The 26925-nt window shown below is 40.3% G+C and overlaps 3 protein-coding genes across 13 annotated transcripts in view; all 3 read right to left on the bottom strand.

Moving 5' to 3' along the window:
* Positions 1 to 3095: 3095 nt before the first annotated feature.
* dlat (dihydrolipoamide S-acetyltransferase (E2 component of pyruvate dehydrogenase complex)) lies at positions 3096 to 11845 on the bottom strand. The gene is made up of 14 exons (XM_046040509.1): positions 11448 to 11845; positions 10187 to 10288; positions 9981 to 10105; positions 9029 to 9191; positions 7929 to 8055; positions 7636 to 7817; positions 7409 to 7541; positions 7231 to 7298; positions 6708 to 6815; positions 6267 to 6374; positions 6064 to 6182; positions 4481 to 4643; positions 4217 to 4353; positions 3096 to 4120 (listed from the first exon to the last, which is right to left on the bottom strand). The coding sequence occupies exons 1-14, from the start codon at positions 11700 to 11702 to the stop codon at positions 3991 to 3993; spliced, it is 1920 nt and encodes a 639-aa protein (XP_045896465.1). The 5' UTR covers positions 11703 to 11845; the 3' UTR covers positions 3096 to 3990.
* A 1344-nt stretch (positions 11846 to 13189) lies between these two features.
* LOC123963573 (dixin-A-like) lies at positions 13190 to 24302 on the bottom strand. 7 transcript variants are annotated; one of them, XM_046040511.1, is made up of 21 exons: positions 24029 to 24302; positions 23189 to 23318; positions 22605 to 22730; positions 21506 to 21737; positions 21132 to 21233; positions 18514 to 18590; positions 18295 to 18398; positions 17941 to 18024; positions 17651 to 17704; positions 17467 to 17517; positions 17242 to 17346; positions 17026 to 17079; positions 16804 to 16875; positions 16393 to 16434; positions 16226 to 16291; positions 15781 to 15927; positions 15617 to 15680; positions 15421 to 15517; positions 15082 to 15190; positions 14864 to 14943; positions 13190 to 14779 (listed from the first exon to the last, which is right to left on the bottom strand). In XM_046040511.1, exons 1-21 carry the CDS (start codon positions 24089 to 24091, stop codon positions 14770 to 14772), a joined length of 1869 nt encoding a protein of 622 aa, XP_045896467.1. In that variant the 5' UTR covers positions 24092 to 24302; the 3' UTR covers positions 13190 to 14769. The 7 variants fall into 7 exon arrangements, with proteins under 7 accessions (XP_045896467.1, XP_045896471.1, XP_045896472.1 ...); XM_046040515.1 differs by having other exon boundaries at positions 15781 to 15930; positions 18295 to 18377; XM_046040516.1 differs by having other exon boundaries at positions 15781 to 15930; positions 18295 to 18377; positions 18514 to 18584.
* A 1112-nt stretch (positions 24303 to 25414) lies between these two features.
* LOC123963570 (cilia- and flagella-associated protein 54-like) overlaps positions 25415 to 26925 on the bottom strand; it is a 28994-nt gene continuing 27483 nt past the window's right edge. For 4 of the 5 annotated variants that reach the window (XM_046040498.1, XM_046040502.1, XM_046040501.1 and 1 more), the window contains exon 57: positions 25415 to 26004. In XM_046040498.1, the coding sequence (XP_045896454.1) occupies positions 25835 to 26004 (170 nt within the window). In that variant the 3' untranslated portion in view covers positions 25415 to 25834. The remainder of the gene's footprint in view (positions 26005 to 26925) is intronic. The other variant, XM_046040500.1, reaches the window with a different exon arrangement.

The following is a 26925-nucleotide window of genomic DNA, read 5'->3' as shown; positions in this document are numbered from 1 at the left end:
TTAAGTATGTAATTTAATTTTCTCCAGTATGGAAAGTGTATGGGTATATGGGTCAGCTTGTAGTCTAATTAGTCAGTGTAATGTAAAAAAAACTGCAGCTCCTCCATATAAAACATTACCTATTAGGCACAAGACAACATCCCATGATGCTGCAGGGTAACATATAGCATGTGGTGCAAAGCAGCTAGCTTATGTTGCCATGGATGAAGGAAGCCGTTCTGCGGATTTTCTCTCCAGATAATCAGCTGAAAAACACTTTCATGCCGCTGAGATGCGATAACGTTATTGATAGGAGAAACACACTTTTAATTTCTAATTTAAAAGAGACTGCGTAACTTTTGCTTCACAGCGGCCACTGTGGCCACAAGTGGCAGTGAGAGGATGACAATGATGTCAGTAGATGGAGTACTGTGCTTAAGTACAATTTCGAGGTACTTTGTATTTTTGAGTACATTTGATGCTACACAATACTTTTACTCCATCACACTTCAGAGGGTAATATTGTACTTTTTACTCCACTACATTTATCTGACTGCTGTAGTTACTGGTTACTTTGCAGATTATTTTTACAAAATCAGTTTATAACATTGTTAAAGATTAAACCAGTGTTTCCAAACCTTTTGGGCGTGTGGCCCCTTACTAAAAAAGCAGTGTCTAGTTGGGGCCCTTTTTCATGTGTCAGATGTCTATGAGTAGTATAACTGTTTGAGGCCTGCAGAGGACAGGTGTATTTATATGAGCTACAGCAGTAAAATGCAACATACATACTGTTTCATTATTATAAACAATCTAATGGCATCCAGTACATCATATTACATGAGGGCCTTTTTTTCTGTGGAAAGAATATTTTTACTTTTGATACTTTAAGTGCATTTTGTTGATACTACTTCTGTACTTTTACTTAAGTAAAGGATTTAAGTACTTCTTCCAGCAGTTGGACTTTTCTTTTTCAAAGAGGAGGACTATGTTATTTCCTTTATTTTTCAAAAACCTGTCTCGCTTTCGGGATGAAAGTTATTTTTCAGAATTGCTGGAATAGCCTAATTAATGGACCAATCTTTAACTGAATGATAATCAAGCAAAGCATTTTTTGATTCCGACCTCTCAAAAATAAGGATTTGATGGTTTTATATCGCTATAAATGGAATATATTTTGTTGTGGCAGTGTTGGTTAAAGAAAACACCCAAACTTAGACATTAGGAACATTTTTCTATTTTTAGGCATTTAACTAAACACCTAATCAATTGATACAAAAACATTGACAGATTGATCGCTAACAAATTATATGATGAGTGATGATAATGAATTGAGATTTGCGGCACAACTTTTCATCTCAACTACTTGAGGTTTGAGGTCTGTTACAGTTTTGTGAATAACAAGCCCTGTCATCTCCCATTTCTCATTTCTCTTCCGTTTGTAGCTTGTGTCACTGAACAAAAAGAGCTTCCACTTGTTATTTTTCAACAGTGTGAACTAACAGCTAACTTATTATTTGTACTCCAAGGGATGCTAAAATAAGACACATCTGAGGAAGTGATGAGCTAAAATCAGCTGCTAACACCACTCTGCCTTTCTGAGTTAGTGTGAATATTATTCAAATTTATTACTACACATAATTTGTGTAATAATTGACATCATGTACAGATGTAAAAATCTGAAAAAATAAAAATTCCTCCTAAAGCCTGTCCATCCTGGTGGAGTCCAAGATTAGCTTTCTTTCTTGGGAAAAAAAAATTGGTGGTTTTCCACTTATCAGTACAGTGATTCATGGATTCAGGGCAGTCAAAGATCTAAGGCTGTCACTGGTGTGAAGAAATGTTCAAAGATCAGAGTCTGACATTTGCAGCGAGTCGTCTGGTGATAAGAACATCATCCACTTATGACCTATGGGCTAAACAAAAATGCTGTCATTGCCTCTTTTTTGATGGATTTACATAAAGTGTGTGACTCGCAGAAGTCCATCTGCCTGCCAAGTTCTCCAGTGATCAACCAAATATGTTCCAGTTCAGTGCTCTTCACCAGTCAACACACATTATTTAATGAATCCCATATAGGAACACAAGGAAATTATTTTACACATGAGCATTTTAATGATTCTGGTAGTTTCTTGAGATTCTCTTAAAAAATCCAAATGAAACAAAAATCCAGTAGCTAAAGATTTGAGTCAAAGGTTTTTGAGGTGAGAGCAGCAAAGCAATATGTGACCTTTTCAAGTTTTCAAATTTGACCTTTTATTATGATCACCTCAATGAGGTCAGTATCTTCCTGTTGCTGATAAAAGCTGGTTTGCTTCTCAACCTGCAGTTTGTTTGGACTCCTGCCATCTTTATCTTTTCCGTCTTTCATTTAAATACATTACTATGGTGATTTTCTATGTTTCTGATATTTAACACAAAAAAGGTTTAAAAACATTAAGGCAGCACTTGCATGTGGCAGTTTGGCAGATCAAATTCCAAACAAGAAAATGGTGAATAAGGAGGCAGTCGGAGCCTGTTCTCAGGAGTTTTTATTGTGCGTGGGGGGACTGCACGAATCCGCAGTGATCACTGACCCAGATACGTATATGGGAAAACGTACAGACAGGGAGGATGACTGCAGCCTGAGTTCTTAACTTTATCCATTTGGTATGCAACACTAATACAACAGAGTGAAGCAGGTCAATAGTGTCCTTGACTCGTGATTCCTTACAACAAAAAAAATTACTATATATACATATCTATCTATCTATATAGATAGATATAGAGATATATATATATAGATATCTCTCTCTCTATATATATATATCTATATCTATATATCTCTCTCTCTCTATATAGATATATATATCTATATATCTCTCTCTCTATATATATATATATATCTTTCTCTATATATATCTATATCTCTCTCTCTCTCTCTCTCTCTATATATATATATATATATCTCTATATCTATCTCTATCTATCTCTCTCTATCTCTATCTATTTTTCACAAATATCCAAAATGGTTCAGATGTTTTGTGATCACAAAGTACCGTTTTCTATTCCTGTTTAATTTGGGCTCTTACAATAAGCCTAATCATAAAACCCCAAACCAAAGAAACTATGGCACAAGGTTGACCTCTTCCAATTTATTCAAACAACAAATAACTTCCAGCTCCAGCTTTGTGCGTTCTAGACTAGAAAATAAAACATCCCCACTGAAGAGAGAGAATTGGCAAAACTGTTCTGTACTTCTTTTAAGATGATAGTGGGTTACAGTGTCATTCAGGTCTGTACAGATATTTCATCATATGGTGGGGCCTTATCAGAGCTCACAATTATACACACACACACACACAGCACTGTTTATCCCACAGTGAATATATATATATATATATATATATATATATATATACATATACATATACATACACACACACACACACACACACACACACACACTGTAGCATCAACACACAGAAAACACACTAAATATTTCAAGTGTGAGAGTGTGTGTGTGTGTGTGCGCGTGCACCAGTGAACAGGGACAGGTTTATGTGAGTGTACATCTGAACTCTGTGAAAAACGTTTTTTTCCAAAAGACCCACATTTGCTGTACTTCCCTTTGTCTTTATCACATTCACACAAAATCAAAGATGAAAGTGTGTAAAAAAAGACACGCATACGTTTTGGGATAAATATTCTCACTGGTTGGACATGTAACACTTCCCTTTGGAAAACATCAGTGTTGTAGCGACACTTGGCCAGTATTTATTCTAGGTTAAATTATACCTAATTCTGGTCGAGATGGGGCCTCAATAAATAGAACATGAGAGAGAGAGCAAGAGAAGAAAGAGACAGACAGGAGAGACAGACAGGTAAGCGGAGTGAGTTCTGCCTCCCTTCAGGGTAACTGGGAGTGACCTGGTGGCAGGCCGGCCAATCACAGGAGGATCCAGACCGGTTTAGAGCGATCAGATGTCTTCAGTGAGAGGCCTGTTGCTGCAGTTTAACGGCAGTACAGTCCAATTACAACAGCATGGTAACGGGTTTCTCCAGAAACTTGCGGAACTCAGCGAGCCACTGTGCGCCGACTGCCCCGTCCACCACCCGGTGGTCGCAGCTCAACGTCACCGACATCATGCTAGCTACGTCGAACCTGCAAAAACCCCCAAAACATGCGCTGCATCAGCTTTGATTTTTATTGAAATTAAGTATGTATAACATGTTATAGGGCTGTAGTCATGACACCGACCCTTTCTCATTATCAGCAGGCATCAGCCGTTTCTCTGAGCCCCCGACGGCGAGGATGCAGGACTGGGGAGGGTTGATTATCGCTGAGAAGTTCTTGATACCAAACATCCCCAAATTAGAGATTGTGAATGTACCTCCCTGGGGAAAAAATAAATACACACACACACACACGGCTATTTTAATTTTCTGGTTCACTAGATAGATGAAACCTGCATAAAACTAAACAAACCCACATGTACCCACAGAGTCAGATAATGTGTTGTACCTGGAACTCATGTGGCTGCAGTTTGCCTTCCCTCGCTTTAGCTGCAAGAGCAGACACATCTGAGCTGATGGCAACCAGTCCTTTGGTGTGGGCGTTAAACACTATGGGCGTGATGAGGCCGCTGGCTGTGCTTACTGCTACACTCAGGTCCACCACATGATTCCTGGAAAAAAAGTTGAAATAAGTCAATAGTGATGACAGCACAGAAATGTGGTCAACATGACTGAGAAGTAAAAAAATGCCTGGGATTTGTGCGCCCTCTACTGGCACAACAGTGCAGCTACACTTTCAGAGACCAATGTGTCAGGTCACAGTTTTATTCTAATCCAACAATACTGTTGTTTTTCCTTATATACATCTTATGGCTGCACCTAATGATCCTTTTTCACACCAATTACTCTTATTTATTTATGATAATTCTAAAGATAATTATTTTATTCGACTGCAAAATAAATATGAAAAACTTGTCTCATTAATATTTCAACATTTTATTTAATCATCCTGAAAATGAGACACATAAAGCGCATTAAAATAAGCATATTTCAAAATTAGTCTATTTTCATAGTTAGTGCTGATATTAATAATAATAACAACAGACCCTATTTGTCAGACCAGAAAAATAGCAGACCTCAAATTCAAGAGGACTGCTGTGACAGATAAATTTAAACATCAACAACCCTTTCCTGAACTGGAGAATCAGTATATTTATTTAAGTACTTGACTTAAAACTTAAAATGGTTATGGCAGGATTTAAATACATCACTGGAGTAATATGTTGTAAGATTACCGCAGTGGGGTAACGAGTGCGGTGCAAAAATAAATAATACAGACTGTGCAGACAGTCACAGATTGTAACAACAGTCTTTAACGTTAGTTTAAGCCAAGTTCTCACTCATATGTGGCTGTTAATACATTTAAAATGTTAGATGTAACATGGTTTAACGTTACATTACCATGAAAACAATGGTGCAGACATTTCTTTCAACATAGAGAAAATTTAGAAAATCAATTTTAAGTGACTACTATAAAACCAAACACATTCCTCGTGTTGATAATCCTAATATATCGAGCTTGTGTGGAGACAAAAAGTAAACAGGATTAGTGATGCTGACTTACTACCAAATCCTGTTCAGACCAGGCGCAGCGACATGTCAAAGCACGTTATGCAAATCACCGTATTTTTGTAATCGACTATGTCAATGAATCGCCCCACACCTAGCACCACCTCCTTTGTTGCGCTTCTCTCTTTAAATGACCGAGTGAACTGTGGAACAATCCCAGTGTGCTTGTAAACTAAAGTCACTTGAACACTGACCATTTGTCTTAGATGTTACAGTGAAAGTGAAGAGGCAAACAAAAACAGGGACAGAAAAAACTACAGGGACAGGTCGACTAGATTAGAAGACTCTGGGTGATGAAGAATGGATGGTTGGTAAGTTCAAGTTTGGGTACTGTGACCAGGTCATATCTGTAAGCGAAAAGATTAGCAGATCTCCAAACCAAGAGAAGATCTTTCTTGTTTCCTGTATACTGGAACCAAACAACATTTGCATGTGTGTGCATGTTTATGTGTGTTTACTCACTGGCGAATGACCGTGTCCATCCAGGAGGAGTTGCACTCGGGAACCTTGAGGCAGGCCAGAGCGCTGGCTTTGATGATGAAGTCATTCACACTAAGCTTGATATTCTGGGCTTTCACTTCCTGCAGAGGGGAGGCGAGGTCGTTTAAAAGGACACACAAATAATTATCTTTTTGTTACCCGTCTATTTACAGGAAAAGACTTACAGCATTGAGTTCTGTCCGAAGCTCGAGCACTTGGTCCATGTTGACATCTACAGACAGATAATAGTGGGGGATGGTTTGCTTGGACTGCATCAACCTCTGAGCGATTACCTGCAGGAGAGAAGCATATATTGACTTCAGCTTTGATCCATAATTCATCACGGACAGGAATGAGGAGTGTTAGTGGAGTCTGTGTTGATAAATGTGTTAGTGCCTGTCTTCAGGGCAAAATGTGGAAGCACAGGTTAGAGATAACAGAGCTACGCTGTGAAAACCCCCTCAGGAGGTTTGCCTCACAGCATTCAATACACCAGTGCTCAATCACTGCACAGAAGCAGTGTGTCATGCATTATACCGACCGCTTTCAGAGGACTTTGAGCAGGAGAGGAAGTCATCATTGAACACAATGGACCACCAAAAAGTCATGTGTGATTTGGCTCTTACCTTGCGGATGTTGCTGATAGGGATGTCTGTGAAGGTCCCAGCAGCAGGAGCTGCAGCAGGTGCAGGAGCAGCTGGAGCTGCGGCTGGAGTGGGAGCAGCAGCTACGACCTGTCAGCGGAAATTAGTTATGTAAAACAAATTACAACAAAACCTTCAGGCACACACAGTATGACTCCAAAGTGGTGAGTGTTCAAAAGTACAGTCTGCCCACACAAAAAACCCACATCCCAAATAAAATTAAATATTTCAATAATAAATGTTCTTCGCAATTTCACACAGCTCAAGGTCTTCAGATTGTTATTCAGATTTTGTCCAACCAACAGTCCAAAACCCAAAGAAATTCAATGATGTACAGGGGGGAAAGAACGAGAACGCGGAAAATTCTTGCATTTTAGAAGCTGAAACAGAATGTTTGTCAATTGTTTCATTAAATTCTTATTCAAACACTCAGATAAAACCTCAATTATGGAAAAGTAACTTTTTGCATATGATCACATGGGATTAAACAGTGTGCGCCACTTACAGGTGCAGACTTTGGTGGAATGAAGCTGTCAATATCTTTCCTGGTGATGCGTCCATCAGGTCCAGAGCCTGAACAGAAACCAGCTCAATGTACAGTATGCAACACACATTTCTGGAGAAATACTAATTATGTTCTACCAATATATATCTTAGTGACTACCTGCGTCTTGGTTACTTACCGCTGACCTGGGCCAGGTCGATTCCTTTCTCAGCAGCAAGTTTCTTGGCGAGGGGGCTGGCAAACATTCGACCTTTCCTGGGTGCCGCTGGGGCGGCAGTTGCAGGAGTCGGAGCAGGAGCAGGAGCTGCAGTCTGGAACATAAACACAAACGCTCACACATCACCTGTGCAAGCTATCTTAAATTCAATACGTTTTGGTGAGTATTTGGCTACAATGTTCACTTACCGGTGCTGGAGCTGGAGGTGGTGTGGAAACCTCTGCCACTCCAGTCTCGACATAATCTTTGAAGGCAGCGATGTCACTTTCTCTCTCTACAATGATGCAGAGTGGCGTTCCCAGGGGGACATCCCGAGTTCCCTCGGCCACCATGATTTTGGCCAAATATCCCTCCTCCTGCACCTCAAAGCCTAGACACAAACACATGACAGGGGCATGTTGAGCCAGATGTTAAATAACACTGCAGTGCTCTGTAGCACATAGAGCATTATGTCAGGACTGAGGTGTCCGTGTGGGTTTACCAATGGTCGCCTTGTCAGTCTCGATCTCAGCCAGCAGATCTCCTTCGCTCAGCTTCTCTCCCAGCTTCTTCTCCCAGCGCTGCACTGTTCCCATCGTCATGGTGGGAGAGAGGGCGGGAAGTGTGATCTGTAGCACACACAAACGTGAACAACAGCAGATAAGGCAGCAGCAATAGCAACCTGGACAGCTGCATGTGAGCCCTCAGGTCGGCACTGCAAATACAGCTAGAAAAAAAAAAAGGTCTTCCAAACAGAAGCGACCACAAACAATCACAGATGTTTCCACTTTTTGCAAGCAAGGAGCTACAAATTCTCTTTTTGCTGCTGAAATCACTGACTCACCAGAAGAACTGCTACTACTCACATTACCACATTATTATAAATTACCATGACAGCATAAGTTCGACTAGAAGAAATATGGAACATTTTATTTAAAAATGTTTTATTTACTTACTTAAAACTGACAAAAACTACAGGCACGAACGTTCAAACTACTTTCTGAATTATTCCACAGCACTAATAGCTTAATACCAACATTTAACAGTTAGCCTCAAAGACTGGACGACGCAAAAATCATTTGACCTTCTTTTGTGATGCAATATAAAACCTCCAAAGACATACTTAATAAATGCACATAGATCACAAATTATCAAATAGTTTTTGGTTTCTGATGAAAAACCTTGCTTCCATCATCAGAAAGAAAACTGCAAATGTCACCAAATGACTCCATTCTGCTGCTCTGATACGAAGCTGACACACAACGAACCTCGTCATTTACATTTAGTCATTTACCTCACTCTTTTATCCAAAGCGACTTACAATTGCTATGTACAGTATGTCAGAGGTCGCACGCCTCTGGAGCAACTAGGGGTTGAGTGTCTTACTCAGGGACACAATGGCGGATGTGTCGCAGTGGGTCTTTAACACCATAGACATGTGTCTTATCCACTGCACTATCGCCACCCCACCCCGTCAAATACAGACTGAACAGCCCTGATGAAACTACAAAAGTGGCTACAGAAAGCTGTGGCCATAAACATCCTCTACTGGATTCGGCTACGACTCCGTACAGGACTGCACTTATGGGAAAAAACCCTTACCTTCATGTGTGTGGGGTAAGAGCTGCCCGGGGCTGCAAGAGGTGCTGCAGCAGCAGGAGAAGGAGGAGGTGGTGGAGGAGGAGAAGGGGAGGCAACTGGTGAAGGACCGGCTGCTTTAATTGACTCCAAAGTTACGTCCTTAAAGGCAGGGATGAGATCAGGGCTGCAGGGGAACACACACACACACACACACACTTCAACATTGGAGGGGACACACATTAAGCATTAAACACTTTATTTCCTGCATTCTGGTGAATTTTTCTGAACCAATTTCTCCTCCTGGTGGGAATGTCTTCATTTATGTAAAGGGAAACACAATTCAGACAGCAGGTTACAATTCAAAATATAAGTGGCCCTAATACTCCATTGTACTCACAAACTACAATTCTACCTTTCGGTTTGTATTATCTTCTCGCTAATTTGCAGCTGACTGTTAACCGTTTGGGACAACTCAGTAGTCGCTGGATATTGGTAGGGACACGTCATTACCTACTCCTGTAGGTAATGACATGTCCCTGTATACACACAGTTATTAGACGTATATTTATACACAAAGCAGACCCACAGAACCTCTAGACTAAAAGGACCAGAAATTGTGACATGTTTGGTTCTGAAACAATACTGGTAAGTGTCAAACTTCCGATTCCAGCTGACAATTCTCCAAACTACAGTTCCTTGACAAAGACATGTGGGAATAACACTTGGTGCAGAATAACAAGCTGTTATGTTTAAACTAAATGAATAAACATTATTTGAGTGTGCGATGTACTACTTATCCTGTATTCATGATTGTAAAAGTAACAAAGTGTAAAAACATTTCCAGAATTTGAGAAATAAGGAAGTGATAGGTGAGTAGTGATCCAGTGGTTTTAAATTTAGGAGAGGACTGTAGTAGATTTATTTGAATCAGATGCCTTTTTCACTCTGTAAACTCCTTCCTACAGATGCTTACCTGTCAACAGTGATGCAGATTACTGATCCGATGGGGACATCTCTGGTCCCTTCAGGAACCAAGATCTTTGCAAGATAGCACTCGTCCATCATCTCAAAACCCACAGTGGCCTTGTCGGTCTCCACCTACGAAGATAGAAACTGTTTTACAAAATGTATAGTGATGATTTCCTTCAATAATATGGGAACACATACATGGCTCCTAACCTCAGCTATAAGTTCACCCTCGCTGATTTTTTCTCCCTCCTTCTTCTCCCAGCGAGCGATCGTTCCTGTCTGCATGGTGGGGGACAGGGCGGGAAGCTCCACCTGATGAACAGAAAACAAATTTCAGGAGTTCAAGAATGAAGGAGTCATATTAACCTGGTGGCTAATCAAACACCAAAGATCTCAATTGTCACTTTACAGTATCCTTACCGGGGCTTCATGAGAGACCATTGCAAATATTGTCAACTGTCAGATGTTGCTACATCATCACCTCATTCCCTTGTCCAATAAATGACTCACATACAGCTGCATTTCACCACATCTGTCATGCTTCCAAGGTCATTTACCATCTGATAGCAGATATGCACAAATGCTACCAGTGGAGAGACAGATATAATAGACTGGAAGAGGGGTTCTCAAACAGACCTACATTAAATAAAATTTGTTTCATTTCTTTTTTTTAGCTGCAAGCAGCTACTCCAATTCGCTCGTGCACTGCATTGTGGGACAATGGTGTACATCAAATGCAAACTCAAAGTGGGTTTTTTTTGATTGTGCATATTGACTTTATTGGAATACTTAATTTTGTCACATTCCCAAGGTGACCACACTACATACTCTGAACTCATAACCTGCTTAAAATTAGCACAAGTCACTCCTGGAAAAACATCTGAGGCAAGACATAAATATAAAAAAAATAAAAATCTAATTTTGTCTGGAATGTCTCCATGAACAGAAAAGTATCAGCATCATTTCTATTCACTGACAACAGTCCAGTTTGAGCATGCTGTGACATAAAACCATCGGGATGTGGGTCCAGTTTAGTGAAACTGATGTGTGAAATACATCCAGCTGAGTTTTTAAAATAGACTTTTCTGTTTGGCTGCCACAATACAATGTAAAAGACTTATATGACAGCACCCATACTGATTTTGCTGGGATATGAGGACCCTTAATAGTAACTCATAACATACCTTTAATTCATATAAAATTGATTTAATTAGATGTAACTCAAATGCCAATGGGTCAGCTTCCAGTGGGATGACCTGATGTCATAAAATGAATGTGTTGGTGCTCTGAATGATAGCTAAGAAACATGGTGTTTGCTCAATTGACTAAGTTTAAACAGTTGTCTAACAGTTGGATGCACCATTTAAAGGACTGACGGGATCTGATTGGTACATCACAGCTCTGGCTAATAGCTCCGGAGGTCATGCTAGCAGTACCGTCGGTGGTTTAACCGGACACCCGGTAAAGTTACCTTTTGATGCGGCGGCAGGCTGTAGAAGCGCTTGCTCTGAACGCTGCCTGTCAGCTGGGGACACCGCAGCAGAATCCCTCTATGGCTGAAGCCGGAGCCCAGACACACGGTCCGGGACGCCGCTCCACAGTGAAGCCGCCTCAGACAGCCGGTCCCGGGCAGAGAGCGGGAGCCGAACGCAGCAGGCCCGGCTGGGAGGACACGGGGACGCCGGAGCCCGGCGGACGGCCTGAGCCGCAAGATCAGACGAAGCATTTGGCTGCGGTTGAAACACTACACAGAGCTGCTGAATGATGTGTTAGTCTTACACCGGCATCAGAGATCCGCTGGTACTTAAAGTCTCTGAGCCTCGAGAACCGGCCCGTGCTCAGTCCTCACTTTCTAATGACCTCCTCTCCAGTCTAAAACACAATGCTTTACGGCTCCCCTCCTTCGCCTGTCGTCACTTCGAAAGAGGTGTCGTAAACGGTGGCCGTTCAAATTTCAATCACCATATAATCACCACCACTCTGAATAAAACATAATCAAATACAATTATAAATAAAAAATAGAATTAGACACTTACCCAAAGCCTGATGGTTTAAACTACAAACTCTTTCAAGAGCTGCAGTTATATTTTACTGCAATTATATCAGCGACCACACAGTGGCAGTAAAATATTTGTACAGTGAATGTATAGCCTGTCACTAACTATCCACTGCTGCCCATTAATAACCTGACCTGTTCTTCCCTTTGATTTCAACTTAAGAAATAATCTTAGCCCAAGTGATTGATAAATACAGTATACTATAAAGCTGCAACAATTACTCCATTCATCAATTAGTTCATCAACAGAAAACTAATCAACCACAATTTTGATAATTGAAACATTCTTTTGACTTATTTTTCAAGACAAACGTCACTCTGTTCTGGTTCTAGTGTCTTAAATGTGAATATTTGCTGGTTTCCTTCCTCTTCTTCAATTATTAACTGGATATTTTTGAAACTTTGTTGACAAAACAAGACATTTGAAAACAACACCTTGGGCTTTAAAACTGTTTTATAGACATGTATGCGACCGAATGATTAATTGAGAAAATAATCAACAGATGAATTGTTAGTTGCAGCCCACATACATTCTGCGTCATCTTGTTCCAGCTGTTCATTGAGACTGTATGATGTGTACACTGAGTGAAATATTTAAACCCAGGTGTGAATGTTTTTATTAATGCACCATTTCAACAAATGGAAATATTCTAGACACCTTGTGCATCATTGCACATTTCCCCAAATTCAGCTTGACATATCTGGAATCTTTCGAAACTAAGCTAGAATTACAAACAGTTAATGGTTTTGAGTGAAGTTTGTTTTGGCAGGTTTCTGGCAGCTCAGTGAGGTGTAGGACGGTTCAGGTTTTTCTTGTATGGTGTTGATGAAAATGTGTGTCAATTCTTAGATATTAATTAATGGTTGAAGTGAAAAGAACTGTCTATCATAGCCATTTATAAGTGAAGAGTTCTACCAGATGTTTTGCCCCAGTCCACCAACCCCCCAAAAAACTGGAACAATAACCACAACTGAAGAAGCCTCGTGGAACGTCTTTGAGTATCTTTAACCAAGTCCAGTTGCCCTTGATTTTAACCTTCCTTGGATAACAATGACCTGGATGGCCGAGAATCTTCACAGACATCTGGAACAATTACATTAAAAAAACAATTTTTTGTTTAAAATTTTATTTCAAAATATGTCTTTCTGACATTCAACAAAGTCAACAGACATTTTTATTTTCTTAAACAGACAGTATCCATATTTTGTAGAGCTTTCAGTAAACAAAACAAATTCTAAATAACCATCTCACCAGCAAATTGTACATTATACAGTACAGGCAGTTATGGCATTCAAATGGGCCGCAGTTAAAGTTAAAAGTAGACTCATGACTGTTGGCTTGTTAGTGAAGGCAAACACATTGATCCCAAATGGGAATATAGAAGCAGAGTGAAGCAAAACGTGTGTGATCGCCAGAACAGTGCAGACCTCAGGAGTCTGAAGAGCGTTTTACTGCATCAGGTAGACCAACCCTAACTATTGTTCTTCTGGCATTTACAACGTCCATCCTGATGACACACACACACACACACACACACACACATACACACACACACACACACACACACACACACACACACACACACACACACACACACACACCATAAATAGTGGGATGGTCCATTGTTCCAGGACAAAAAGAGTCCTTTAAATCTCTGACGTCAAATTTACATCCACATCATCTTTTTTAACAGGAGCAGAGAAATAAGACACAGAATAAGACACAGAAATTCAAAAATACAGTGAACATCGTTTACACAAATATACAAAACAATTTCATAAAAGCAAACAAAACAACAGTGCTCTTCATCTGCATTTCCACATGAACGTCAAAGAGTCAGTGCCACCTCTACATGCATGCTGGTGTGCTACCGACTGACGCTTAACCCCACATCTGATTTGGGTCCACTTTAGTGAAACTGATTGATTTGATATACATTCAGCCGATAATTTTTTCTTTTTGCAATAGATTGACATCTGTTATATATAAATAATATAAAACATAGTAACAGCTATGGAAACTGGTATCTGCTCAGTATATTTGTCAGCAGTAGGTCAGAATGTAGACAAACCTAAAACACAATCAATCTTGTACAATGTTTGCTGACTTTTTCTGTCTTTTGTTTGACAATTGTATTATAAATTTTTTTTTCCTATTACTTGCTATGGTAGATAACACTGTATATGTACTTTACATTCACAAATGAATGAAGACCTGTGCTAAAGAACAAAAGACAATGCACATTTCTAACATGTAATCTGGTGGTATTTGTTTTAAAGACAACATCGCTGCACAAGGAATGAAATGTGATACTGAACACTGACAAAAAATGCATTTTTCCAGTACTTCTATACAAACCGCTGACCTCAACTACAAGTGAAACAACAACACTACTGTGGTTTTAGAAACAGTTCACTCAAAACAATGTTTCTGTCTACTTTTGAGTCAAGTTTTGATCCTACAGTTTCAGCATGACAATATAAACCATGTGATGGAAACAGCTTTCCTTTGTAAGGCACTCTAGATGTCACATCCACTGTTTCCAGAGCGAGTAGGTGATTTAATACCAGCTGATCAACCCAAATCTCCTGCTGACAAGTCTTACAGTATTTCACTAATAGTTTGAATCTCACAAAGTGTCCACATGTGCCTCTGTTCTGAACAGTTGTCTTGATGCGCCTCTGGGATCAGAGTGACCAGGAGCCAATAAAAGTGTCAAGTCCCCTCAGCTTGAACCTACAATGGCCTAAGACACAAAAGAGAATGCATTGCTTACCACTGAGAGTCAGGGGAAAAAAAAGAAAGAGATTCAGAATTGACATGTTGTTACCTTTCCTCACCACGGTCCTCTTCTACCCAGGCCACTATTTTTCCTTCCCAGCCTGGAATGATTGCTCCATCCAGGAATACCTGCACACAGACATTAAGGACACATTATCGGAAGTAACAGTAACTACTACTCCAAAACAGTTTTCCTTGTGAATAGCACCAAGTTTACTATCACTATACTATTATCTATGTATCACCTTTTCCCCAGCCTTCTCTTACCTCTTCTTTCACGGTGCCAAACTCAGGGTCCAGGGCCTTGAAGTGGTACCTGTAATTTCCCTCTCTATCCACAGCTGCCTTGACATCCTTGAGAGTCACCTCACCCAACCTGTGTACAACGTGTACAAAAAGACTCACTCATCTGGAGTTCTTGTGACATTCTAAATGTATGTGTTAGGATTGTCAGCGTCACTGCTGGCTGGCAACCAACACAGTCTGTGACCATATTTATTTTTTCAGCTGAATCAAGCAAAAAAATGGCAACATACTTAAATGTCTCAGAAAGAAAACACTTCAATACACACACACACACACACACACACACACACACACTCTAACCTCTTCGGTATATTAATCATGGAAGGTGTTGGGGATTTTCCAGTAAAGTAAAGGATTTTAGTGGAGGCAGAAGAACCACTGTGCGACTGAATAACCTCTGTAATTAACAACAGAAACATAGTTAGTAAAAGCTTATATATTCTGTGTATGCATGTATGTGTATTTTTTTGGGGGGGAGGGGTTTGGAACAACTTACTTGTGCTAGGCCAGGAGTCAGAGTCTGTGTGTTGACCTTTGCGTATTGGAGATTTTCCCCTTCCCTGTAGCATTTACAGAAATGTTGAACCACCTCATGATTTTAAATCTCTACATTTAGTCAAAAATAATCTATTGAGTAAGATTTTACAATATATATAGTACCTTGTGTGTATGCAGAGCATGCAGCCTGTCTATGAGCGATGCTATGCCCTGCTCCAGGGTGTCCAGCGTATGGTGCTGCGGGTCGTGGTCTCTGAAGTTGTTCCTCAAACTCCTAAGTGCATCTCTGAGCAGCTGTACCTCTTCTGCCTGCTAACAGAACACAAAAACACTGTCAAACACAAAAAGCTCCTTTTATCGAGAACAGTTGTGTGCTTGTTTAAAGTATTAAAGTGCTATTTTTTTGAGTATGTCAAGGATGTTCTGTCCTCTGTTAGTTCTTTAACTTAGTATTTAGAATGGGGTTTCTAGTGTTTCATGTTGGTCAGATTATAGTACGTGGCCTAAATACTACAAGAGAATGTGAGAGTATAACTGTGTGATGCTTTGTGATCCCCTTGACACGTAGAACAAGCCCCACTGACTGAACAATAGAAACAATACTTACGCCGGACATAGAGGGAGCTGGATTTCCAGAGTAAGAATATCCATTGTTTTCTGTGCTGGCGGGGATCTGAAAAAAAATGTGTCAGCTGTGTAATGTATATCTAAATTCTGGAGCAGCCTGAATATAAAACCTAAAACTGTTTTTAGTGCACGAAGAGTCAGTACTACCTGCATGTTGTTTTTATGCTCCAATTCTCTTTGCAATTCACTCTGCCAAAGAGACACACAATCAGACATCCAGACACATTAATATAAACCTGCTAGATCCTAAAACTTAAATTATATCTAGTCCATGCCTTAGATTATTAAAGTTTATTGAACAAGTGAAGGAGGAAAAGGGTAAAGGTACATACTATATAGCATAACATATAGCATGCATCAATATGCAATATTTTAGTAGTTAGTATTAAGTATTAATTTGCTAATAAAAGTTTAAGTAAAAAAACCTGCAAAGCAAGACTATAAATGATTAACTAACTAACTGTAATTTCCAGTCATAGCATTAAGCTGGAGAGAACATTTTGAGCCCACTGTAGCTTGTTTAACTCCTGTTTAAAATCCTGAAACCGGCTAACAGACCTGCTTTTTTTGGCTTTCTTCGAGCTTGTGTTTGAGTTGCTGCACTAGTCTGTCCTTCTGTCCGATCTCCTTCTGCACCCAACCAACCAGCCAAACATAAAGAAAAGGGGCGGGTTCGTTATTTAGCACAAACTCAATAAACAGCTGCTGTGTGACATAGAGCAGGGGCAATTAAATTAAGTTACATCAAAACATTAAAACAGAGGGATTGGAGTGTGTCACCTTGCATTCGCCCCACAGCCTGTTAGATTCCTCCAGCTTCCACTGTAGCTCAGCCTGTAACACATTTTCATAGAGGAGGGGAGTTTGCAAAGCACGCTTAAAATATACAGCAATTAATGTATACTGTTTTGCAAACATTGTTTAAAGGAGTGTATTGAAGATTCTGTGTTCACTTTAATAAAAACAGACTTATATGTATATGAGACTATTTCGTACATTCTGGTTGTTGACTTCGTCCTTCGTCATGCTGGCTCTGAGGAGCTCTTGCTTCATCTGCAGTATTGATGCCTCCTGAGTGCATAGCCTCTGCTGCTGGGCGTCCTGCACATTTACAAACCAACAGAAAGTCAATACCTTAGTCAGCAACCTCTTTACAATACAACTATAGTAATATTCTACTGAGTAATAAGAGCATAAAGTGCAGATCTAGCTTTGTTTTACCTTGACTGCCTGCAGGTTTCTCATCTCCTGCTTACAGCGCAACAGTTCCCTCTGAAGCAAACAGCAAACAAGTCACACTCTTCCACACAGTTTATTCTCTCGGTGATAAGACAAGTGTTTCTTTGCCCAAACAAAATTTAAAAAACAATATATTGGCAATTTAAAAAGAAAACAAATGATTTACCTTAAGCTCCTGAGCCTCCTCCATACTCTGATCCAAACGACTGCGAATGACTACCTAGAGAGAAAAAACAGGGATGTGTGTGAGAACCACAAAGGACTGAGTAAGAAGGAAAACTGATACCCGTGTCACCCTCTGACTCACACACACACACACACAGTTAAGAAAAAAGAAATGTGATCTGCGCTAAAGAGCTGATGAAACAGAGCAAAGAGGAGTGTGACACAGAAAAGAAGAGAGAGAGAGCAGACAGAGAAGGATACAAAAATGAAAAACAAAAAAAAATGAACTACCAGTTGCTGTTCAGCGCTGCCTTGGTCCAAACTCAAAGACAAATCCTGCTCATCCTCAGGCAGCGAACCATGCAGTAGCAGGGCCTTAAAAACACAAAGTGTACAACATGTGACACCAGTTTGTACTTTGGTGTGAAGTCACAGTGTTGTCTGTGTTTTGTGACCAGCTAAAGCAGTGTGACGTGTGTTCATAATGTATAACTAGCACACTACTACTCAAATAGCTTAAAAATGGGACCTACGTCACTGTGTAAGAAAATAAAGAATATATAAAAAAAGGACAATAATGCCTTTTCTATTTATATATTGATGGTTACCAGAACCCAACTCAAACCATAACATGCTTATAATTACCTGTAAGGCAGACACCATTTTACGTGTCTCCTGCACCTCCGTCTCCAAAGTTTCACTGAGAGAATCCTCCCACGCCGTCTCCACTACAACACGACATGACTCAGCTACATGCACGCAGATATACGCATACATAAAACACAGTGTTACACACGTCCAGCGATAAATCATGAGCTTTACTAATCAAATGATATGCCGGTGTGCGAGCGGGGCAGAACTCACCGCTGATCTCCTGTTGTTGGTCTGAGAGGCTGCTGGGTGGCGGTCTTGGAGATGACAGCGGACTGGTGGAGCTGAGGCTCGAGGAGGACAAAACACTGATTAATCAATGTATTCCAGAGTAACAAGGGGGTGTACCATGCAAGCAAAAACACATACAAACAGACAGTGTGAGTACAGAATGCTATGTGCTACTACATTTTACTTGGACCTGGCTGGGTGACATCTCCATTTGTTGTAATATACTTGTAGTAACACTCTCACGCAAATCAAACCAAAGACATAAAGAAACAGAATAATGGGGGCGCTATCGTTCATTGATTTCCTTTATTAAATCATTATAGTTTCAGTGAATTTAGAACGCTTATATACATTTGTAAGCAAGCAATAAACAAAAGTAAATCTGTCACTCTGAATAAATGCCCCCATGAAGTCAGTGCTCTCAGTAGCTACAGAAAACAAAGACATTTACCAAAATCAAAGCAGCTGACTGTTTTCATAAACATCTAACTAACGGCAGCTGTTAAACACACAGCATCTCTTGCAACAAATGCTCTTTTTGTTAAAAATCAGACTCACATTCGGACAGAGGGCTTGTAAGAGAGCAAAGAGAGGACAAGCACCACATGACACTGACACATATTTGCTCGAATACACTAACTTGCAAACAGAATCTTAATCCTTGCATGCCTTTGCCAATCAAAACCTATACAGGCGCTACACTTAATTTACACTCTCTTTTCACGTTGCATTACTACACTGTAAAATTGTTCTAGTTGTGGTAAAAGAAGACTTTAAACTCACACACTCTTGCACAGGAATCCACACACGCCTCACAGTGTCTGGTCTTACCATTTTATCTGCGTCCCCCCCATAGTGGGCTACAGGTGGTTTAAAGTGTGCATAATACTCCCAGTGAGTCTCAACTTCCACCCTGCATGTGGGTCTATGGCTTCAGCATCTCGACAAACTCATGGCAGTGTGTGATTCTCCTCACTCTGACACACCCCGCCCCACGCCCTCTAGCTATTCTAGCATGGCAACCAACGCAGCAGACATGGCTTAGCATCTCTCACCACATACAAGTGTTGAGGGTGGGGGGACAAATTTAAAGGAAAAACTTGAATCAAAGAGTGGAAAAACACATCAAATGCAAATGCTTCCATGCACCAGGGCTCACTGAATGGTTTGGTGAGTGTGAAAATGATGTGAATAAAATCCAGCGGTTTTTACAGTCACCAGATCGCAACCCAGTTTCACACCAAGATTTTGGGCCAACATGTAAGACAATGCTCTCGACCACCATCACCAAAACCAAATTATATAAACTTAAATTCTCAAATCTATTTAGTGATATCTGTGACAGTCTCAGATACTATGTCCTTTTGTTATATCTGGCTATGCGTGTTTATCTTTCTATCTGCTGCACTCAGGTCTCTCTTTCAAAAGAGATCTTGATCTCAATGAGATTATAATTAAATAAATGAGGGAATATCATGCGGAGGAACGGTGTTCATCCTTCCAGTAGAGTTCCATAGACTTGGCAAAGAGCACTGAATCTGTTGGATGCTCGTGGTGGCCTGACTTCATACTACGACACTTTATGTCGGTTTTTTCTTTGTTTTTTCCTGTGTGATAGCATCATTAAATTGTTATGGTCTGTCGAATTGCTGTCATCATCATCATTCTATAAATAATCAATGCAGGCACTTCTCTTTCTATCACTATAAACAGATACACACTCTTGTATGCATTCAAACATACACAAACAATGATGCTAAAACAGAACACCACAGAGCATAACTTCAGTCCAGACATGTGATTAGAGAGGATAAAGACTTTCTTCTTTCTATCGTGTTCTTTTTCTCCGCCAGATGTCTATGAACTACCACACACACACACACACACACACACACACACACACACACACGACAGAGTGAGGTTTGGAATAGTAAAACCGAAGTCAGATGCTTTGTCAGGCAGTACGCCACGCACACATACACACAAATAAACCACAAAATGTAGTCGATTTTTTCCAAAGCTGGTTAAAGCTGGAACTGCCTGCAAAACAGTATAAACAGCCACAAAGTGGAGTTTGTTTTCTCCCAAACACCAAACAACATGCATAATTACATAATTATACCACTTGTCCTTAGGCCACTAAACTGCGGCAACCCCCTTCATGAATTTAGGCCAGCAAAGCCAACATGGGTAATCAATGTTTCAGTTTTAGAATTTATTTAGCCTATTATGACAGCCCTGTGTTAATTTAAATGGCACAACATGTTCCAGCCTATATTGAGTATTTGAAGTTTGGCAGTGCCTGTGAGTGTTACAGGAGATTTTACAAAGGTTTTTTTTATGATCTTGTAAATCTGAAAATGAGCACTATCCCTGTTCTTCCTGTTCTGAACCAAAAGGTTAGTTATCTACTTTTCCTCTGAATATATGTCTAAATCTGTCTATTACATTACATTTAGAATTATGTATACTGTTTAATCTCAGGCAATGTACAGTAAGTGCATTTTATTCCAACTTCAATCCAATTCCAACTAACAATGATTCACTGAATGATACTTTATTTATTATGAGAAACTTGAGTTTATGTAAAAGTCGAATACCTGCTAGGCTGAGGATTGCCCTGCTCATCCGGAGATCCTCTTTCATACTGCTCAACCAGCGCACGAACACACACACTCTTTTCCACATCCAGCCCCCAGCCACTAAAGGTTGACAGACAAAAAAATGTTTGTTTTTTTCATAAGTAAGAACTGACATGCAGTTTTCATAACAAATATATAGAGCCTTATACTGTATATCAGCAGTTGTGAGGATGGATTTGGCGATCTGTGTTTGTCCACCAGAGGACAGCAAAGACCACACAGTTATCTAACAAATGAGTGCTGTGGCAGAGAACATATGGCTGTGAAAGAAAGACCTTGGCAGGGGTTTATGGGGTGAAAGAGGTGGAGTATGATTACTGAGGCCAGCGTACCTGTGGAGATGTGGGGCACGTGCAGGCTGTGAGGCATCAAGTCGTGCTGATGCCAGTGCGTCAGCGGCACCTTGTGCTAGTGCAACTGTGGAGAGAGGATTGTGGCTGACGGAGCCTCTTGTCAAACCCCTCCCACTTCCAGAGGCAGCCCTGTTACTGGCTGAGGGTTTGAAGTGGGCAGCCAGTGCCAGAATTATCCTCATTACAGCCTTCAGATTACCATCGACAATGTCTGCAGACAGAAAAGGAACATATGTCCCTCAATATGACACCAAACAGTATTTTACACATATGGTATTGACATGGGATATCAGCCTTATAACAGAAACCATGACATGAGGATTTTTTTATATTGCAAAGAATTTGGTATGAAAATAACTTGTCATGGACATGTTGCTGTTTCCCTGATAAGACATGGCTCGTGCACATGGAAAAATATGGATTTTTTATAATGTTAACACGTGTTTAGTAACACTTTACAATATGGTACACAGAATTCTGAATGGTTACTAAGGAACAAGTGAGGAGCAAATCAGGAACACCCAGATAATTAATGAATTGTTAATAAGTAGTTAGCCAATAACTCTGAATGGAGGGTTATGTAGCAGATAATGAAGATTTACAGGAGAACTGACTGGGAGATAATATATTAATGAATCATCAGGTAAACAACAAAGAACCAGCTGCTGAGTGGCATAAAACTATTAACAACTAATTACTTAATAATTAGATTAGATAGATAAGATTACTTTTTTCGTGCCCGCCTATAGTGAAGTGATACATCATACTAAGTAGTTACTATGTAATCACTCTTGGTATCTACAGAGTTGTTAAATTCACCAGCAAAAAGAAACAACTCATAAAGAAAGTTGTCAGTATGTCAGTTGTGTTGTTCCTGATTCGTTCCTCACTCGTTCCTTAACTCACACTTTTGTGTGGTGTAAAGTGCTACCTGTCATTTTTATGTGCTTATTGCTTTGGGGCAGTGCAATACAATAATGACTACAGTATAGGGTCAGCAGGTAGAAAAGGTTAGGAAAATCAATTCTCAAAATGAGGAGAAAGAGAGCGAGAAAACACAGGATTTTCTGTGATTTACCTCTTGCAGATATGTGTGTCATGCGTATGTGTCTGGAGGAAATGAACTGTAAGACTTGCTCCACATTCCTCCGGCTTTCTTCTTTGTTTTGTGGCGCACCATACACTCCCTCTAACACTTCCCCGGCTGTGAACAAAATTTGAGACAGAAAAAAAAACACAACAGTGCTGTGTCATTTCCCAAATGTCAGTCTCTGTGTGAAACGTGTTACAGACATCATTTCATTGGTACCGCTGCTTTTGATAAACCTAACTTTCCACCAATAATGGTGAAACAATAATGATCTGCTCCCAAACCACTTAATTTCCTGTGGAGTTAACAACTAATACTGCAGCACTGCGCGTAATGACTTACAATGCATTCACACACCTGAGATCATTTTTTGCCAAAGCTTTAAAAAACGTTGTGAAGCCAAAAGATAATTTTCCTTTTTTCATTAGAGAAGTATCTTTGAAGGAAAAGCATCCAAGGTAGCCCTCGCTGAAAGGAGAAACATTATTAAGCATATAAATAAGGGCTTATTGGTCAGCCAGTTGTGTAAGTGCAAACTGGTGAAAAATTTGTGTGGGTAAATGTGTACTTACCAACTATCTCTATTAGTTGTGTGAGCACCACCCCGTCCTGCAGATCATGTCTGAGGTCTGTGATTGGCTTCAGGCCTGGTTTCCTCTTCAGCTGAGAGTTCACCCAGGAAACATATGCAGCCAGCTGCTGCTGCAATCCATCAATCAGATGCACACAAATCCAATAAACCACAGAAGAACACACAGCTTAGAGTGGGGGCCAAATAAGGCTGAGACCATGGCATAACAAATGAGATCCTTTGTTGATTATGTTGGAGAGGGAGCGAGGGGGGCAGGGGCAGTCTGTTGTCCCACTGCCTTTTAAATTTTACTTTTGTTATGAAGGTCAATTATATAATGTCGTGTTCAACATTCTTCCCTTGTGTTTCATACGGTCACCCCACCTTTACCGATCCCGTTCAGTCACGTGATAGCCCGTAGTCCGGGATACGTTACAAAGAACACACCAAAGAACATTTCGCTTAAAGCTCAGTTACGTGATAATGATGTTTGGTTTGTTAACAGCTTTTTAAAGCTACCGTTACCGGGTTATCTATCAAAGCATTACACTTAACGTTATGGCTAGCGTTAACGCCAACTAACGTTACCTAACGTTAAATTTATAGCCAGAATGCATGTTTTTCCTGCTCGTAAGTTAATTATATATCACCATCAGCATTAACGTAGTTGGACGAATTGCGGAAATTCGTTAGTTCTAACGTTACCCAAAGTTATGGCACTTAATTCATTGCTAGTCTGTTAGGTGTTTAACGTTAGCAAATGTAACTGGTTTCTGTTCGCTAAATTATAGCTAACCCAACTTAACAAACATTAACGATAGTAACGCTTAATCAACGTTACCTCATTAAAGCCTCCATGAAGAACCTCATCCAGCAAACTTCCTCTAGAAAGTGAGGCGATCATCTTTTAACTCGAAAACCCATTTAAGCTAGCTAGCTCGCTAGCTTCACACGACTCGCCTGAAACCACAGACAGACCCCTGTTTCTGGTTACTAGCTACTGCTGTACTCCTGCAAACGTCAACAAACCGAGACAATTGATGGACCGGAGGAGACGGCTGCCCGTTACTCTGGCTGGGACACCGGCGTCAAGTCACAGAAACACAAGGACAAATATTATTTCCGGTTGCATGTTTCACAATAAAACATTTGACAAACACTTCCGGAGTTCACAGAGTTTGTCAGAGTTTAGATAAGTTTCTCTTTGCCTAAAACATTATGTTAGCAATAATCAAGCCTATGTCACACAACAGGATTTAGACTTTTAATTTTATAAAGGTATACAAAAGCCACCATTCACAATTTATTTGTTTTCTATAACTAACATAGCATATCAAATTTTTGTAATTAAAAAGGAAATATTATATAGGCCCCGCAACCATGTACGCAGGATAAGCAGTTGACGATGGATGGATGGATAGATAGATGGATGGATATTATATAGGCTTCAGCTACAATTTGGTATTATTAACAAAAATCTAGCCCCAACACCAAAATTAATATATATTTATATATACCATATAATGCAAATTGTTACACTAGCCAAAGATATCAATGATGCCTGTACACATTAGTGAAAGAAGGGCTATATTGTATATCATTATGCACAACAGAAGAGTGGGATAGTGTCATTGAGATAATATGAAGGTGTATCATGTGACATTTAAAACTACCCACAAACAGTGCATTACAAAAGGGGTAATATGATTTTAAGTAGCATAACTGTATGTTTCCCAATCCCTGAAACTTCTGGTATTTACTGTAAAATGTCAGTGTCCACAGTATCTGTTTTAATTTGTGCAGGATTCCATGTCCGACAGGATTACATTGGGTACCTCAATACTTTCATTAGAAGTCACTGTATTATGAGTACCATGAAAATAGTATTACCATCCCATTTACATTTTTGTGTCTTTTGAGTTGTTTGACTCCAGTGAAGCAGATTGAATCTAACGACTCTCATCCTGAGGCAACACTCGCAATAATGTGTTTTCCTTGTTGCCCTTTTATTCAAGATGTAAACAGACATTTGTTTTTTTCAGTTTGTCATGTAGTTGAGATTATTTAATGTTGCTGATCAGATTGGATTTAATTTGACCCAAAAGCATACATATTATAGACGACAGATAGTGTTTAATGGGTCAGTATGACCTGCAGTCCAAAAGGTATCTAAAGAACTGTTAATTCCAAACTCACGGTTTTCTTTCTTTGTCTTCATTTACAGCCAACTTGCAGGTAAATATACCGTGAAATTGGAGAATACAGAATATTAAGAGGAGAAAAACAGCATACATATATTCACATTATCATTTTCAATTCTAGATAATACAGTAACTGAAAATATCCATAACATAAGATATGCATTCTTTAAATTAACATTGTTCAGCTTATCAAACTGTAACCAGAGTTTCTAGGTCCAGTTATTGTTTGTATGTAATTGCATTTATTATGAACAGCAATTGCATTAGCTTATTAACAAATACAGTACTTCAGTTCTTAATTACTAAGTTTATTACATAATGTGTCATTACACCAGGTTGACCAAAATTCTATGGCTCTCTTTTACAAAAAAAGAGCACCAGGAACCCTATGTCTCTCAACAGGTGCAGGACCAGGAGTACACATAATGGGTATCATTAAATGCTGGTTATCTGGCTAAGGGGGTGCTTGTAGGACTGGAGGTTCTTGGGTTGCTCAGAGATGGAACTGGTGCTTGAGAGTCTCTCTCACTCTGGCTGGAATGCTGCCTGGAAGCAGATTGTGATGGTTGGGCAGAGGCTGGCATTTCCATGGTGCTGGGATCCAGGATGTGACCTGCTGAAACGATTCAAGTTAGAGTAGTGTAACAAGAACGTCTCGGGTTATGTATGTAACCCTGGTTCCCCGAGAAGGGGAATGAGAAACTGCGTCGGTTACGACACTATGGGAACGCCTCTAGGCGTAGCAGGTCTGAATGTGAATGAAATCACTCTAATCCTATTGGTTTGTTGCTAGAATGGTAAGGTGTGACGGAGGAGTATAAAGCACACCTGTACACACTCATCATTAGCTTAAACTATGAAGCAGGCGCTTCAGGCGGGGAGAAAGGTGCGGCGGGCCGACGCAGTGTCTCGTTCCCCTTCTCGGGGAACAAGGGTTACATACATAACCCGAGACGTTCCCCTTCGAGGGAACTCGAACTGCGTCGGTTACGACACTATGGGAATGAGATACCCACTAAAACGTGCCGAAAACCCCGCCTGCCCCAGTGTGCAATAAAGTGGCACAACTAAGAGGAGAGCGCACGAGTGCCAGGTGCCGAAGGAAGGTCAAGACTGTAAAACCGAATGAATGTGTGCGGAGTGGCCCAGCCAGCCGCTACACAAACATCCTGCAAAGAGGCCCCGGAAAGGAGGGCTCGAGAGGCCACCATGCCTCTGGTAGAATGAGCCCTCACAGCCACAGGTGAAGGCAAACCGCGCACCTGATAGGCCAGGGAAATAGTCTGAACAATCCAGTTGCTAATAGTATGTTTGGATGCAGGGAGCCCAGCCCTGGGGGACCCAAAACACTCTAGCAGCTGGTCAGCCTTCCTCCAACGGCAGGACTTCAGAGTGTAAATACTCAGTGATCTGACAGGGCAGAGCAGATGAAGTCTCCCGTCCTCCGCCGTCACATGAGGTGGAGGATGAAATGCCTGCAGCACTGTGGACCCTGCCGCACAAGAAGGCACTTTAGGGATGTATCCTGGACGAGGGT

This window comes from Micropterus dolomieu, linkage group LG23 (assembly GCF_021292245.1).
Source record: "Micropterus dolomieu isolate WLL.071019.BEF.003 ecotype Adirondacks linkage group LG23, ASM2129224v1, whole genome shotgun sequence".
In the NCBI taxonomy this organism is placed as follows: Eukaryota; Metazoa; Chordata; class Actinopteri; order Centrarchiformes; family Centrarchidae; genus Micropterus; species Micropterus dolomieu.
Note: the sequence above shows the minus strand (reverse complement) of the source record. Positions and strands in the feature narration are given on the sequence as shown.